This window comes from Ranitomeya variabilis, chromosome 3 (assembly GCF_051348905.1).
Source record: "Ranitomeya variabilis isolate aRanVar5 chromosome 3, aRanVar5.hap1, whole genome shotgun sequence".
In the NCBI taxonomy this organism is placed as follows: Eukaryota; Metazoa; Chordata; class Amphibia; order Anura; family Dendrobatidae; genus Ranitomeya; species Ranitomeya variabilis.
The window spans coordinates 523,491,143-523,507,651 of NC_135234.1; the positions used below are offsets into that span (position 1 = coordinate 523,491,143).

The 16,509-nt window shown below is 44.4% G+C and overlaps 1 protein-coding gene across 3 annotated transcripts in view; it reads right to left on the reverse strand.

The window, feature by feature from the left end:
* Nucleotides 1-457: 457 nt before the first annotated feature.
* NAXD (NAD(P)HX dehydratase) overlaps nucleotides 458-16,509 on the reverse strand; it is a 52,509-nt gene continuing 36,457 nt past the window's right edge. For all 3 annotated transcript variants that reach the window (XM_077297002.1, XM_077297000.1, XM_077296999.1), the window contains 9 exons: nucleotides 13,083-13,233; nucleotides 8,683-8,728; nucleotides 7,439-7,527; nucleotides 7,250-7,358; nucleotides 7,099-7,149; nucleotides 6,918-7,022; nucleotides 3,859-3,979; nucleotides 2,368-2,488; nucleotides 458-1,570 (listed from right to left, as the gene is read on the reverse strand). In XM_077297002.1, the coding sequence (XP_077153117.1) occupies nucleotides 1,420-1,570; nucleotides 2,368-2,488; nucleotides 3,859-3,979; nucleotides 6,918-7,022; nucleotides 7,099-7,149; nucleotides 7,250-7,358; nucleotides 7,439-7,527; nucleotides 8,683-8,728; nucleotides 13,083-13,233 (944 nt within the window). In that variant the 3' untranslated portion in view covers nucleotides 458-1,419. The remainder of the gene's footprint in view (nucleotides 1,571-2,367; nucleotides 2,489-3,858; nucleotides 3,980-6,917; nucleotides 7,023-7,098; nucleotides 7,150-7,249; nucleotides 7,359-7,438; nucleotides 7,528-8,682; nucleotides 8,729-13,082; nucleotides 13,234-16,509) is intronic.

Consider the following 16,509-nt stretch of genomic DNA (forward strand, 5'->3'; position numbering starts at 1 on the left):
CAACATCAGTGTTCATTTAATACCGAGTCTAAACAGAGCTATTGTTCTCGCCATAGAGTCCTGCTTATTCAAGATTATGTGCTGCAAAGGATGATCATTTCACCCAACAAATGCACGTTTTGCTTGTTCATCAGCTGAGTGGCATCCCGTTTAGACTGCATGATTATGGTCAATAGAGCATTCCTAGGATCATTGGTTCACAATATTCGTGCAGCATAAATGCACCCTAGACCTTCTTGGGAAATCACAAGACCCGCCGTAAACCGTGAATCGAGCAGTAGTCATGCATTTGGACTACCGCTTTATATACACAGACAAGACGAGAACCCCATTTTTTATATTTGAATCTATTTTTACCAATTCTCCTAACTGTTTAACAGCTGGTATCGTATGTATGCGAGCGTGTGGCTTACCACAGGAAGCGAATAGTTTCTATTTAAAAAAAAAGTCCAAAATATTAAATACAGAATATTTATTTTACTTTTGTTTGAAACAACTGGAACCTAGAACTGTAGGTCTTGTACATAAGTAAAAATCACCAAATTTAAAGACAACAGAGCTTTTCACTGGATATTATCTTACTTTCCTGTGAAGATTTTCTAAAATTGCATACAAACTATGTGTATTTAGAACAATGCATTAGAAGCTCTGACAACATTTCAAAGGACTCGTTACAAAGTGGAGACAAATGAAATCTAATTGCAGGCACTTATCACCATGGGTGTCACTGAGCACTGATCATCTACAATTAAAGATCTTGTCCGGAACTTTAACATTGATGGGATAGGTCATCAATGTCTGATGGGTGGGGTGTGAGACCTGATACCACCACCGATCAGCTGTTCCCAATGACGGACGGAAGTGCTCAGTTGCGGACCTGTAGAGCACAACTTCGTCAACTGTATAGTGGTGACGACCAGGTACTGCACATCTGCCCACTATCGATTCAAATTGGGGTATACAGTACCCAGCTGAGGCCACTATATAGTTAATGGAGCTGCGCATTTCTGATGTCCACCGACACAGATGTCGCACCCCCACTGATAAGCAGTTAATACCTTATCCAAAGGACAGGTTATCAATGTTAACATATCAGACAACCCCTTTAATGCCTTTCATTTCTTTCCATGAAGCTCATTATCAGAGCACCCATATGTAACTGTATATCCTAATAGTGTTCAGACGTGATTGGATTTTCTTCCTGTCATTTGTGAATGTTCATCTTCTGCCTGCAATTCAGTGCTCTGTATTTTGGTAAAGGGTTAAACAAAAATCTGGAGTCTTCAATACCAGTTCCTCCTTCCAGGAAAATACAGTGTTGCATGGTTTCCCTATGGTTACTGCATAGGAACAAGTGTCTTTTGTGTATTCCAGTGCCAGTCCTATGCATAAAGCAGTCCCTTGTTCACAACAAGCAGATCAGGTTTCAAAGAGCTTGTTAAAAGCGGTCCCAACTTCCGAAATCATGTCAGTCGTGGTCATGGAACGGCCATATTTCTGAAACGCTTGATGATTGCACTGCCTTGTAAGAGAACAGGCTCCGAATGCTGCCACCACAAAAGGATTCTGACTGCAACAGAATAAAATCAAAGGGTTAAAATCCATCTGATCAACATACAGGTCTGGAAAGACATAATGGGAAAATGGGTACCAAAAAAAATTTCACACCATGTAGCATAAAGAAGATACCAAGGGAATGGTTCAGTTGTAAACGAAGGTGAAAACGGCACAAACTTTTTTTTATAAAGCATCGTTTCTGAAATGTTTGGTATATTCATAAAAATATGCAAAAGTTTCTATCCACAAAGTTTTTAAGCGAGCCTATGGCAGGTCAGGTAGGGTGAACAGTGTCTGACATATTCATAAAAGTGGCATTATAGGGATGCTGTGTATTTGTATTTTGTTCTGCCCGATCCTTTTCAGACTTCATTCACACCTCTGTATGGACACATTTTATGCAAAACCTGACTGGATTCTGTGTGCGAGATCTGCAAGGAGCTTATTTCCTCTAACACTCCAAATACACAGTGCAGATGGTTGGCATCGATATGTGACACACGTGGGAATGTAGCCGCGTCATGTCACAAGCAGGAGCCAGGGCGAGCAAACTGTACGCCGCACACCCCTTACACTGGGAAAGAATACACACGGACACCAGGGCCGTTACTGCGAGTACTGCTTGATTCTGGATAACTAGCTTGTACAAAATATATTACTGTAAAGTTCTATCAAGTTGGTAAATGGTGGATTCCAGATAATTAGGGGTTACTCAAAAGAATTCAAATCAGTGCAAAGATAAAGTAAATGATTTGAGAGTCCATTGTGACAGGGAAATTACACGACAAGCTTTGATTTGACAAAACATACCCATTTATTTTTTCTGGTCCAGCAAGAAATGCCCAGTGTACCAAGACGCCAAGAGAACCAGCTAAGAGATCACCCTGTCCTCCGCAGCGCCGGCTGCTACCTTCATGATTGCACACTAAAACTTTAAATACAAAAGAAGTGAATTAGAATTTGGCTTAATTCAAATTGTATGTTTTTTTCTCAACTTATATTTCACTCCCTTTTGGGGACTTGAACCTGTGATAGTTTGATCGCTTGTACTATGTACAGCAATACAACAACAAAACATGACAGGCACAAAAAACCTTCGGTAGACCCCGGCTGTCATAGAAACTAGTGATGAGCGAATATACTCGTTGCTCGGGTGGTCTCCGAGTATTTATGACTGCTCGGAGATTTCGTTTTGCATGCCTCAGATGGATGATTTACAGCTACTAGCTAGGCTGAATACATGTGGGGGTTGCCTGGTTGCTAGGGAATCCCCACATGTAGTCAAGCTGTCTAGTAACCGCAAGTCATCTAGCTGCGGCAAGGAAAACTAAATCTCCGAGCAGTTATAAATACTCGGAGACCACCCGAGCACACTCTGGAAAACCCGAGCAATGAGTACACTCGCTCATCACTAATAGAAACCCATCGGCTCCCCACAATCACATCACAGTGAAGAAATGATCAGGCTAGATTGCACTGATCGACGGCAAAATGCTGCAGTCAATGATTCACAGTAGCATTTAAGAGGTTAACAGCAGCTATTGGCAGCAGCGCCTGCCACTGCTATTAAAGGCATACATTAGCGGTGTAGTATAGCCGGTACCTACCCGGTGTGGAGTACCCAGACATGCTCTATTAAGTAATAGAACATCATATAGCTTTAACGGTGTATTCCCATCTCCAAGATCCTATCCCACCCAATATGTAATAGGTGTAATCATATTATCAAATGCCTCCAAACAGAAATGTAGCATAGTTTTCTGATTCATCATGTCTCTTTCCTCATGTGCAGAACCTTAGGTATCTATGGTAACGACCACTGATATAGTGACAGCTGGTTGCTAGTGGTCGTAACCATGGATACCTAAGGTCCTGCAATGCCTGCACATGAGTAAAGAGACCTAGCGAATCAGAAAAACTATAATGTATTTCTAACTGCGGGTATTGGCTAATATTATTACTGCACCTATTACTTATTGGGATAGGATCTTGGAGATAGGAATACCCCTTAAAGGAATCCGTTTCTGTTCCCTTTGATGATATTGAAACTACTACAAGTACACATTTTCCATATTATAACATTAATAACCACAATGCCAATACATGACCTCAATATTTTCTGCGTGAAAACGAAGGTATAAGAATGTGAACTGGAGAAGTAGCAGCCATATTCCTAACATTGCTTTTTTCATCCCTCACTTGCTTGGATGATTGTATCAGTGCCATTTCTCTAAGTGGATATTACATATGTTATGATAATCCTCCATGCTATAGTCTCGTTTGACCAGTAGGTGCACAAACCTTTATCCCCGTCGGAGATTAGATCCCACTCTCCTTTCTGAACAATGGTAATATTGCCCATTGCTTGGCTGAGCCGGAGTACACTTCCATGCTGATCGCTAGTATCCACAGGCTCAGTGAGCTGCAAATAGAAAAGAAACTTCTCAGCATTTCGGATTTTCATTCACTCTTTACAGGAGTTAAATTAAAAGATACAAAATTAATGTTTGCTTTCTTGCAGAACAGCACACAACACGTCCAGATCTACTAACCGCAAAAAAGCATTTAATGAGCATGCATTTACAATGCCATTGTCTCATGGTAAGCCACCGCTGGGCTCCCTAGGTCCAAATGATATCCCCTGCAGCTACCAGAGCATATTCCCTCCTCTCACCAGTGCACATGCAGAAAATTTCCCATTAGCTTGTGTAAGAATGATTATTATTTTGTAATACCATGAGCTCAGTGTAATGATCGCCCCTGGTTTCAGAAGGCAGTCAGAATCCTACCAGCCATAAAATTAAATGGAATCTGTCAGTAGGATAAACCAAAGATGATTCCTTGATATCTGCACTGTGTTGTCTTACTCCAAAAAAATATCCAGTTTTTTCCTCATACGCTAACGAGCTGTTAACTATGAGCAGGACACTGATATTTATGAGAATCTGCCAAGAGTTTATGTAAATGAAAGAGGGCATTACCAGTGCAATCACACATTAGTCTGCAGTGAGGTCAGAACTAGCGCAGTACAGCAGAGCTAAGGGTACCGTCACACAGTGGCACTTTTGTCGCTACGACGGTACGATCCGTGACGTTCCAGCGATATCCATACGATATCGCTGTGTCTGACACGCAGCAGCGATCAGGGACCCCGCTGAGAATCGTACGTCGTAGCAGATCGTTTGGAACTTTATTTCGTCGCTGGATCTCCCGCTGTCATCGCTGGATCGTTGTGTGTGACACCGATCCAGCGATGCGTTCGCTTGTAACCAGGGTAAACATCGGGTTACTAAGCGCAGGGCCGCGCTTAGTAACCCGATGTTTACCGTGGTTACCAGCGTAAAAGTAAAAAAAACCAAACAGTACATACTCACATTCCGGTGTCTGTCCTCCGGCGTTCTGCTTCTCTGCACTGTGAGCGCCGGCCAGCCGGAAAGCGAGCACAGCGGTGACGTCACCGCTGTGCTTTCCGGCTGGCGCAGACACAGTGGAGAGAAGCAGAACGCCGGGGGACAGACACCGGAATGTGAGTATGTACTGTTTTTTTTTTTTTTACTTTTACGCTGGAAACCACGGTAAACATCGGGTTACTAAGCGCGGCCCTGCGCTTAGTAACCCGATGTTTACCCTGGTTACCCGGGGACTTCGGCATCGTTGGTCGCTGGAGAGCTGTCTGTGTGACAGCTCCCCAGCGACCACACAACCACTTACCAACGATCACGGCCAGGTCGTATCGTTGGTCGTGATCGTTGGTAAATCGTTTAGTGCGACAGTACCCTAAGAGTACAGTAGAAGTGACCTGTGTCATTACAAACATGGCAGCAGCACTTGTCCTCTCAGTGCTGGCAGCCCTGCTGCAGAGCTGGGTCTGATTATAACGTAGCATTGCAGAACCTACACGGTACAGCAGAGTTGAACTTTGTGTCATTGCAAACCTATTTGCAGTGATGTCAGCTCTGCTGTACTGCCGCGCCACCCCCCACACTGGCTGCCTGTGAGATGGAAGTTGAAGCACTATCAGAGGAACCTGCAGTACAAATGTGTTAGCACAACAGAAGTGAACGCTGTCTCATTAGTCTGTGACACTGTTAGTCTACGTTCACATTAGCGTCGGGCGCCGCAGCGTCGCCGCATGCGTCATGCGCCCCTATATTTAACATGGGGGCGCATGGACATGCGTTGTGCTGCGTTGGGCGCAGAGAACGCAACAAGTTGCATTTTTTTTGCGTCCAACTTTCGGCCAAAAAGGACGCATGCGTCGCAAAACGCAGCGTTTTAGCGTGCGTTTTGCTGCGTTTTTGTGTGCGTTGCGTCGCCGACGCTGCGGCGCACAACGCAAATGTGAACGTAGCCTTAGTTCTGATCTCACGGAAGAGCTGTGCATCAATCATTACATGTATCTCACTGGTAAAGACCACTTTCATTTATAATAAGCCCTGGAAGCAGATTCTCTTGCAGATCAGTGTCCAGCCCATAGATCTTAACAGCTCATTCACAAATAAGAAAGACAAGGCTTTATGTGGAATAAGGCAACGGATGGCAGATATCAATGTATTATTGTATTCAGCTTCCCATGACCTACTGACAGATTTCCTTTAATGCTGCCCGATCCAAAGCCAACATGAACCAAAAACCGGCCACCTCACTACAAACATCTATGCACCGAAATGGGGACAAGGTGACCGAAGACATTAGTCACAGGGACACACATCCTCCGGCTTGTCACCTGCCACCTCTGCTCACACCTTTGTCACTAGCTTTAGCCACCATGTTTCTCTGAGTCGCCTTAGCGTTTCAGAGTGACACATACAGGTGTGTAATGGAGGTCGGCGTCTGATTCACACTGCCTGTGGATACAAAGCATGTAGCAGGTTCCTAAATAATTTTCTGGCTATATATACACAATATATATCTTTATAAAACTGTGGACCTCCATAGTATAAAAAAATGGGGTCCTAAGCCATCATATTGTAGGTGGTAAAAAGATCTGGGGGAGTTGTTTAACGATCAGCCATATCACTGGAGCCTACTGGGTACCACCAGAACATCTCTGACCCTTCAAGGCCTGGACTCCAGAAGACTTCTCAAGATGTCCTGTGGTATCTAACACCAAGATGATAGAGGTTAGCCTCTGTACTATGCTGCCCTCAGTAACAGGTGGCAGGACACCTAACAAAGCCACTTTAAGGATCAGTCCATGGACTTCTCTTCCTAGTAGCACCACTTACATTCATCTCTCACTTCTTGAGGCCAAGATCCTGGGGAATCCTAAAATCAATCGAATGTACAATTTCTCTAGAAGCAGAATCTATCTAACATTTACAGTTACATGACCAAGCATGGTCACTGAATATATTTACCACCGCTTCATACAGCCGACTGAACTCCATGAAGTTTGGGGTGAGGACAGCCCTCTGATAGCCTTGAATAACAGAAGGTTGTTGGGCAATCAGCCAAAGTCCATCCTAAAAGACAGGGCAACATCTACTTAGTGCCAAATACAATCTAGAAATGCCCAAAGAATAAAAGCAGCATACTCACCGCATCTATAACCAGAGGAATGCCCTTCGCCTTGGCTTTTTCAATAATACCCTGGGAAATAAAAAATAGGCATGAATACTTCATAAGGATTATACAAGGAACTTGTAATGACTTGAGGCTAGAACACTGGTTCTGTCTGTGATAGTAATACCTTTGCAGTGTCCAGTATGGAATCATTTCTTCCCAAACCCGGTCCAATTACTAGAGTGTGTAGTCTTGGAAGCCATTTTTCTATCTCATGCAATGCATTGGGATGATCACTGTGTGAATATCATATACATAAGCAATGTACAGTGAACATGAAGGTGATCCATTATTAATGGTACTGATGAACACTTACAGAACAGGATGTACAATCAGCTCTGGACTGTACGACTTTATCACAGTCGCTGCATCTTTGGTACAAAATACCTGGGACAAATCTGCACCCTATGAATATTAATATACAGGAGGTCAGAGCTGGGCTATGGAGAATACAATACAATGCCAATATAATAGAAACACGAGTTATGTAACATCAAGGATGAAAGCTTTCCAGCCATTACCATACACGCCGTATAAGACGACACCCGGTGTATAAGATGACCCCCGAAGAGTTGGGGGTCATCTTATACACCGAAAAATACGGTATATACTGTATGGCTTCATAACAGCCGATTGGCTCAAGAGAGACACAAACGTGTAGTTATAGTATACGTTTTATATTTCAAGCTCGCCATTTACATTACATAGGATCAATATGGCCAACATGTAAAGACTGACCTTGTGGATAGAGGTCATCATTAAATCAATTTGCTGCACACATACGGGGAAATGTATGATATCTGGTGCACAGGACAACCAGATTCCAGCTCTCGTTTGCAAATTAATACTGTAATTTATTTATTTTTTTTAAGAGCAACTGTTCTGATTTTCTTTTGTACCGAGTTCAATAAATCTCTTTCATATTTGACACAATCTCCAATAATATCCAACATAGTCGATAGCTTTTTAAGACCAACATTGGTAAGTCGCCAGCCATCATCAGTGAAAACATTTTAAAAGGGGTTGCCCACTACTAGGCCAACCCTTCTCATGCCTCATGTTTGGCCCTGTAATAAGTACACCTATACTTGCCTCCGATGCCATTCCAGCGGTGTTGGCACTCGCGGGGCTCACATGAAGTTCTATCACGTAAGCCCTGTGCCCAATCAGTGCTGGCATCACTGTCCTTCGAACATGTCATCAACATCAACAGGAAGTCAGGGCTGCGGCAGCTCTCCAACTTCCTCTTGATGTGCGATTTGTCTGAAGGCAAAGACAGTGACGCCTGCACTGATGGGGCGCAGGGCTTACGTGATAGAACTTCCGATGAGCCCCGCGAGTGCCAACACCACTGGAACGGCATCAGAGGCGAGTACCGGTGTACTTATTTTTACAGGTCAAAACATAAGTATTAAGAAGGGGTTGTCCTAGTAGTGGACAACCCCTTTAAATGGCCAGTTTTTAATCATTTTCCCCTAATAGGTATGGACAGCCATAGGATACTGCATTCTTTACACACCAAGTGATGTGATTTTCCATTTGTAGTAATAATTTACTTACCACTTTAAGTGCTGAAATTGCAGCAAAGTACGGAGCACCGGTATATCTATAACAAAGGCAAAGCATTTTTAATTCCAGCGCTGAATTATAAATATGCGATATACATGTGTCATAGTGAGAACCTGCAGTGGAAACTAGCACCATGCCTGCCTCTGCTGAACACAGGCAGAGGAAACCAGCACCGTGCCTGCCTCTGCTGAACAAATGCAGAGGAAACTAGCACCGTGCCTGCCTCTGCTGAACACAGGCAGAGGAAACCAGCACCGTGCCTGCCTCTGCTGAACAAATGCAGAGGAAACTAGCACCGTGCCTGCCTCTGCTGAACACAGGCAGAGGAAACCAGCACCGTGCCTGCCTCTGCTGAACAAATGCAGAGGAAACTAGCACCGTGCCTGCCTCTGCTGAACACAGGCAGAGGAAACTAGCACCATGCCCGCCTGCTGAACAAATACAGAGGAAACTAGCACCGTGCCTGCCTCTGCTGAACACAGGCAGAGGAAACTAGCACCGTGCCTGCCTCTGCTGAACACAGGCAGAGGAAACCAGCACCGTGCCTGCCTCTGCTGAACAAATGCAGAGGAAACCAGCACCGTGCCTGCCTCTGCTGAACACAGGCAGAGAAAACCAGCACCGTGCCTGCCTCTGCTGAACAAATGCAGAGGAAACTAGCACCGTGCCTGCCCCTGCTGAACACAGGCAGAGGAATCCAGCACCGTGCCTGCCTCTGCTGAACACAGACAGAGGAAACTAGCACCATGCCCGCCTGCTGAACAAATGCAGAGGACACTAGCACCATGCCTGCATCTGCTGAACAAATGCAGAGGAAACTAGCACCGTGCCTGCCTCTGGTGAACAAATGCAGAGGAAACTAGCACCATGCCTGCCTCTGGTGAACAAATGCAGAGGAAACTAGCACCATGCCCGCCTGCTGAACAAATGCAGAGGAAACTAGCACCATGCCTGCCTCTGGTGAACAAATGCAGAGGAAACTAGCACCATGCCTGCCTCTGAACAAATGCAGAGGAAACTAGCACCGTGCCTGCCTCTGGTGAACAAATGCAGAGGAAACTAGCACCGTGCCTGCCTCTGCTGAACAAATGCAGAGGAAACTAGCACCATGCCTGCCTCTGAACAAATGCAGAGGAAACTAGCACCGTGCCTTCCTCTGCTGAACACAGGCAGATATGCCTAAAGGAGAAACATTCTCTGATTAACAGGGGCTCTTTTTCGCTTAAATCTAAAACTATGACTTGGATATGCTTTTTTTTTTTTAGCCTGTGGCCATTGTTCAACCAGTCATGAAAAGATATAAAAATGTAACCTCATGGCAACTACAGCAATTTATTAAAACATCAGGGCAAAAAAGAAATGAAAGGCCCACTTATGCTGATAATCATGAAAAGAATGTCCATACGAACACTGGTTTCCAACTATCGGCCCGTCTAAACAGGGCGGCAAACACCTAATGGGTTAAAGGGAACCTGTCACCCCCCCCCCAGGCGTTTGTAACTAGAAGAGCCACCTTGTGCAGCAGTAATGCTGCATTCTGACAAGGTGGCTCTTTTAGTTCTGGGTGCTGTAACTGCCAAAATAATCAGTTTTATAATTTGTCCTAAATACCTTGTCTTCAGACAAGGAGGCAGGCCTTTCCCCCCTGCTTCAGACGCCGCACAGCCGTCAGTCACATCTTCTTGGCGCCGCCTCCTCACCACTGTTTTGAAATCTGCCGGCGCCTGCGCTGATTTCTTCTGCTTTGGGCAGGCGCAGTGAGCGCTGGCCGTCTTTCCTCATATGCAGTCTCGGTGACTGCGCCTGTGCGGCCGCCCTGCCTGTTAATCCCAGCCCGCAATGTGAATAAATCATAATTAACTGCGGGGGCTGGGATTTACAAGCAGGGCGGCCGCACAGGCGCAGTCACCGAGACTGCATATGAGGAAAGACGGCCAGCGCTCACTGCGCCTGCCCAAAGCAGAAGAAATCAGCGCAGGCGCCGGCAGATTTCAAAACAGTGGTGAGGAGGCGGCGCCAAGAAGACATGACTGACGGCTGTGCGGCGTCTAAAGCAGGGGGGAAAGGCCTGCCTCCTTGACTGAAGACAAGGTATTTTGGACAAATAACAAAACTGATTATTTCGGCAATTACAGCACCCAGAACTAAAAGAGCCACCTTGTCAGAATGCAGCATTACTGCTGCACAAGGTGGCTCTTCTAGTTAAAAATGCCTGGGGGGGGGGGGTGACAGGTTCCCTTTAACAAGAGTTTGGGTGGCATGATGTTTGAAGGTTTTTGAAGGATTATTCCCACAAAACCAAGATTTGCTGATCGGACTGCTGGGATGTTCAGCAGTCCTGAGAACAGGTCTCTGCAGCCTCATCTTCAATGAAGCGAAGGTATGCACACTTGGCCTCCGCTCCATTCATGTGTAATCATTGTTAATAGGACTGTGGGATACAGCAGAGTACAGTGCTCGGCTTTCCCTAGCAGTCCCATTGACAACAAATGAAGGAAAGGTAGAGTAAGAACATCTCTGCTCCATTCAGGACTGGGCTGCAGAGCCCCATTCTCGCTTTCCCAAAGCCTTTATGTTGGAGGAGTAAAAACGTCTATATGCCGAATGTCATTGAGCGAGAAATCAGCTAATATGTCCGAAAACGATCGTCAAACATAAATTTGGCACAAATAGGGTAAGCAAGATGGCACGAATATGGCAAATTCAGATTTGTAGACCGATTCCGAACGTATATTCGCTCAACTCTAGTGTTAATCTCCTGCTGATAAAACATTAATTGTATTAAAAACAGCACACAGCCTATTCAGTGACATCACTGGAGTCAGTGTCTCATACCCCATCTCCTGCTGCCCTCAGATTAAATAGCAAAAACCTGCGGACATATCATCCTGAGGAGACCTGCAAATAAAGTAATATTCCTGTGCACAGAACAGTCATCATTGATTGTACACAGAAAGGCTAAACAGACCATTAAACGACTGCAGATTGGCCTGTATGGAGCCGATAATTACCATAATTGTGCTGTCCTCAATCCAGCACAAGATTTTCTTCACACAGGTTTTATTACCTTTTTTTTTTTTTAAAACATTGTTATCCCATAGGTTGTGTGCCCACAATGAGTTTTTGACGCTGCATCAAAAACGAAAGCGTCTTTCAGTTCCAGCCAAGTGGGTGGGAGTTATAGGAATCTCGTGCACACTGCGCTTCTTTTTAACTCTGCGTAAATGACCCGCGGTGCGAGTTTTAAATTCACAACATGACCAGTTCTCTTGTGGGTACGATGCATTAGATAGGTAAAAAATGCACGTGGTTTTGTGTTCTCCGCTGCGGAAGTGCATCCCAAACACATGTAATCCGCACATGACCATATCAAAGTTTTGTCAAAGCCAAATGCCAGGAAGTATCAAAAACAAAAGCCGCTTTATTTAAAACATGACATATCAACAAGAAAGAAAAACTGCAGAGACAATAACACAATAAAAACGCATGTAAAAGAAAAAACGCTAAGTACCCAAACTACATAATAGGTGCCGAAAATCTGCAACATCAAAAGCTCATTGTAGGAATGTAGCCTTAGGGCTTGTGCACACGCTGCAGATTTGGTGCGTTTTTGCCAGGCAGATCCTGATAGCAGCAAAGTGAACGTGAAACCTGAAGTGCCATGCACACGTTCAGTATTTCTCACCTGCAGATTATAATCTGCTGCATGCATGTCAGTAAGGCTACTTTCACACTAGCGTCGGGAACAACCCGTCGCTGTGCGTCGGGCCGCCGTTCCCAACGCTAGCGTGGTCTCCGCCGCACAACGGGGGCAGCGGATGCATTTTTCCCACGCATCCGCTGCCCCATTGTGATGTGCGGGGAAGTGCGGGGAGGTGGGGGCGGAGTACATGTAACGTTTTTTTCTCCCGACGGTCCGCTACCACACGCCCAAGCGTCGCAAAACGGACGCGACGTTTTGCAATGCGTCGCAAATGCGTCGCTAATGTTAGTCTATGACGAAAAAACGTATCCAGCAAGAACTTTTGCTGGATGCGTATTTTCGGCAAAACGACGCATTTGCGACGTATTGCAGTTAACGCTAGTGTGAAACTAGCCTTATCTGTGTTTTTAACTGTTCACTTCACTCAAATTACTCAAAAAACACCCAAAAACTTGCATTTTTCCTGCCAAGGGGTGCAGAGATTTCTGCATCCATTACTCACTGTGTGCACACAGCCTTACAGCTCCCCCCATACATAAGTCTATGTGAAACTGCATGTAGTAGACCCCATAGCGGCAGCAGACTGCTTGTGCCCATGTGTGCCGTCTTGGCTGGGCATGTATACAGATATCCCATTATTGCCCTTCTCGTTCACTACCAAAGACCCCCAGGACATCGATGTGCTTACTCTTGACAGCCTCCAACGATGCCAATCTTTCCATCTTGACCTTTGTGCTTTTTAGATGCAAGTGGGGGGATGACATTTCTGACCAGCTGGAAGATATTCTCCATGTCCTTGGCTGGCCGTGTGGGACGCAGAGAGAACGATCTCTCTAGAACTAAAGTATGAAAATGACAAAATTAGTTTTCCAGAAGCCAGGATAATAAGCAAAGATCCATGTACAAGACTTCCAGAGGCTTCCTCCTGGCAGTATATAGATGAACTGCCTAGCTGCACTGACGTCACACTCTGGGGGCATCAGGAGTTACACCCCAATACAGGCTGAGCTCGGACAAAGCTGCCGTATGGGGGGCCCGGAGAGATGACTGTCGGGGGAGTTAAGGATCTGGCATGTCCGACTGCAGATTCTTTATTTCTCTCTGAGATTAGCCGCTGACAGACTCTCAGAGAACACCAGAGCCTTTGGTAGTGAGCGTTCCTGTGTATGGGAGAAACAGGCGAGATAGCTACCGGCCAAATCATCATGTGGCCAACAGTCATCTAAGGTCTACAGGGGCTTAAAGGAATATTCTCATCTTCAAGATTCTATCCCAATACAGTGGGGGAAATAAGTATTTCGTCCCTTGCTGATTTTGTAAGTTTGCCCACTGACAAAGACATGAACAGTCTATAATTTTAAGAGTAGGTTAATTTTAACATCAAGAGATAGAATATCAAAAATAAAATCCAGAAAATCACATTGTATAAATTATATAAACTTATTTGCATTTTGCAGTAATAAATAAGTATTTGATCCCCTACCAACCATTAAGAGTTCTGGCTCCTACAGATCAGTTAGACGCTCCGAATCAACTCGTTACCCGCAATAAAGACAGCTGTCTTACATAGTCACCTTTATAAAAGACTGTCCACAAACTCAATTAATCAGTCAGACTCTAACCTCTACAACATGGGCAAGACCAAAGAGCTTTATAAGGATGTCAGGGACAAGATCATAGACCTGCACAAAGCTGGAATGGGCTACAAAACCATACGTAAGACGCTGGGTGAGAAGGAGACAACTGTTGGTGCAATAGTAAGAAAATGGAAGATATACAAAATGACTGTAAATTGACATCGATCTGGGGCATCATGCAAAATCTCACCTCATGGGGTATCCTTGATCATGAGGAAGGTGAGAGATCAGCCTAAAACTACTGTGGTCCCAACTGCCTTGAGATCATTAATGAGTTCATTAATGATCTCAAGGCAGTTGGGACCACAGTCGCCAAGAAAACCCATTTCTAACACATGCCATAAAGGTTTAACCCCTTCATGACCTTGCCATTTTTTGCAATTCTGACCAGTGTCCCTTTATGAGGTAATAACTCAGGAACGCTTCAACGGATCCTAGCGATTCTGAGATTGTTTTTTCGTGACATATTGGGCTTCATGTTAGTGGTAAATTTAGGTCGATAATTTCTGAGTTTATTTGTGAAAAAAACGGAAATTTGGCAAAAATTTTGAAAATTTCGCAATTTTCACATTTTGAATTTTTATTCTGTTAAACCAGAGAGGTATGTGACACAAAATAGTTAATAAATAACATTTCCCACATGTCTACTTTACATCAGCACAATTTTGGAAACAAATTTTTTTTTTGCTAGGAAGTTATAAGGGTTAAAATTTGACCAGTGATTTCTCATTTTTACAACAAAATTTACAAAACCATTTTTTTAGGGATCACCTCACATTTGAAGTCAGTTTGAGGGTTCTATATGGCTGAAAATACCCAAAAGTGACACCATTCTAAAAACTGCACCCCTCAAGGTGCTCAAAACCACATTCAAGAAGTTTATTAACCCTTCAGGTGTTTCACAGCAGCAGAAGCAACATGGAAGTAAAAAATGAACATTTAACTTTTTAGTCACAAAAATGATATTTTAGCAAAAAATTTTTTATTTTCCCAAGGGTAAAAGGAGAAACTGGACCACGGACGTTGTTGTCCAATTTGTCCTGAGTACGCTGATACCTCATATGTGGGGGTAAACCACTGTTTGGGCGCACGGCAGGGCTCGGAAGGGAAGGAGCGCCATTTGACTTTTTCAATGAAAAATTGGCTCCAATCTTTAGCGGACACCATGTCGCGTTTGGAGAGCCCCCGTGTGCCTAAACATTGGAGCTCCCCCACAAGTGACCCCATTTTGGAAACTAGACCCCCCAAGGAACTTATCTAGAAGCATAGTGAGCACTTTAAACCCCCAGGTGCTTCACAAATTGATCCGTAAAAATGAAAAAGTACTTTTTTTTTCACGAAAAAATTATTTTAGCCTCAATTTTTTCATTTTCACATGGGCAACAGGATAAAATGGATCCTAAATTTTGTTGGGCAATTTCTCCTGAGTACACCAATACCTCACATGTGGGGGTAAACCACTGTTTGGGCACATGGTAAGGCTTGGAAGGGAAGGAGCGCCATTTGACTTTTTGAATGAAAAATTATCTCCATCGTTAGCGGACACCATGTCGCGTTTGGAAAGCCCCTGTGTGCCTAAACATTGGAGCTCATCCACAAGTGACCCCATTTTGGAAAGTAGACCCCCCAAGGAACTCATCTAGAGGCATAGTGAGCACTTTAAACCCCCAGGTGCTTCACAAATTGATCCGCAAAAATGAAAAAGTACTTTTTTTTCACACAAAATTTCTTTTAGCCTCAATTCTTTCATTTTCACATGGGCAACAGGATAAAATGGATCCTAAAATTTGTTGGGCAATTTCTCCTGAGTATGCCGATACCTCATATGTGGGGGTAAACCACTGTTTGGGTGCACGGCAAGGCTCGGAAGGGGAGGCGTGCCATTTGACTTTTTGAATGGAAAATTAGCTCCAATCGTTAGCGGACACCATGTCGCGTTTGGAGAGCCCCTGTGTGCCTAAACATTGGAGCTCCCCTACAAGTGACCCCATTTTGGAAACTAGACCCCCCAAGGAACTTATCTAAATGCATAGTAAACACTTATAACCCCCAGGTGCTTCACAGAAGTTTATAACGCAGAGCCGTGAAAATAAAAAAATAATTTTTCTTTCCTCAAAAATTATTTTTAGCCCAGAATTTTTTATTTTCCCAAGGGTAATAGGAGAAATTGGACCCCAAATGTTGTTGTCCAGTTTGTCCTGAGTACGATGATACCCCATATGTGGGGGTAAACCACTGTTTGGGCGCACGGCAGGGCTCGGAAGGGAAGGCACGCCATTTGGCTTTTTGAATGGAAAATTAGCTCCAATCATTAGCGGACACCATGTCGCGTTTGGAGAGCCCCTGTGTGCCTAAACATTGGAGCTCCCGCACAAGTGGCCCCATTTTGGAAACTAGACCTCCCAAGGAACTAATCTAGATGTGTGGTGAGCACTTTGAACCCCCAAGTGCTTCACAGAAGTTTATAACGCAGAGCCA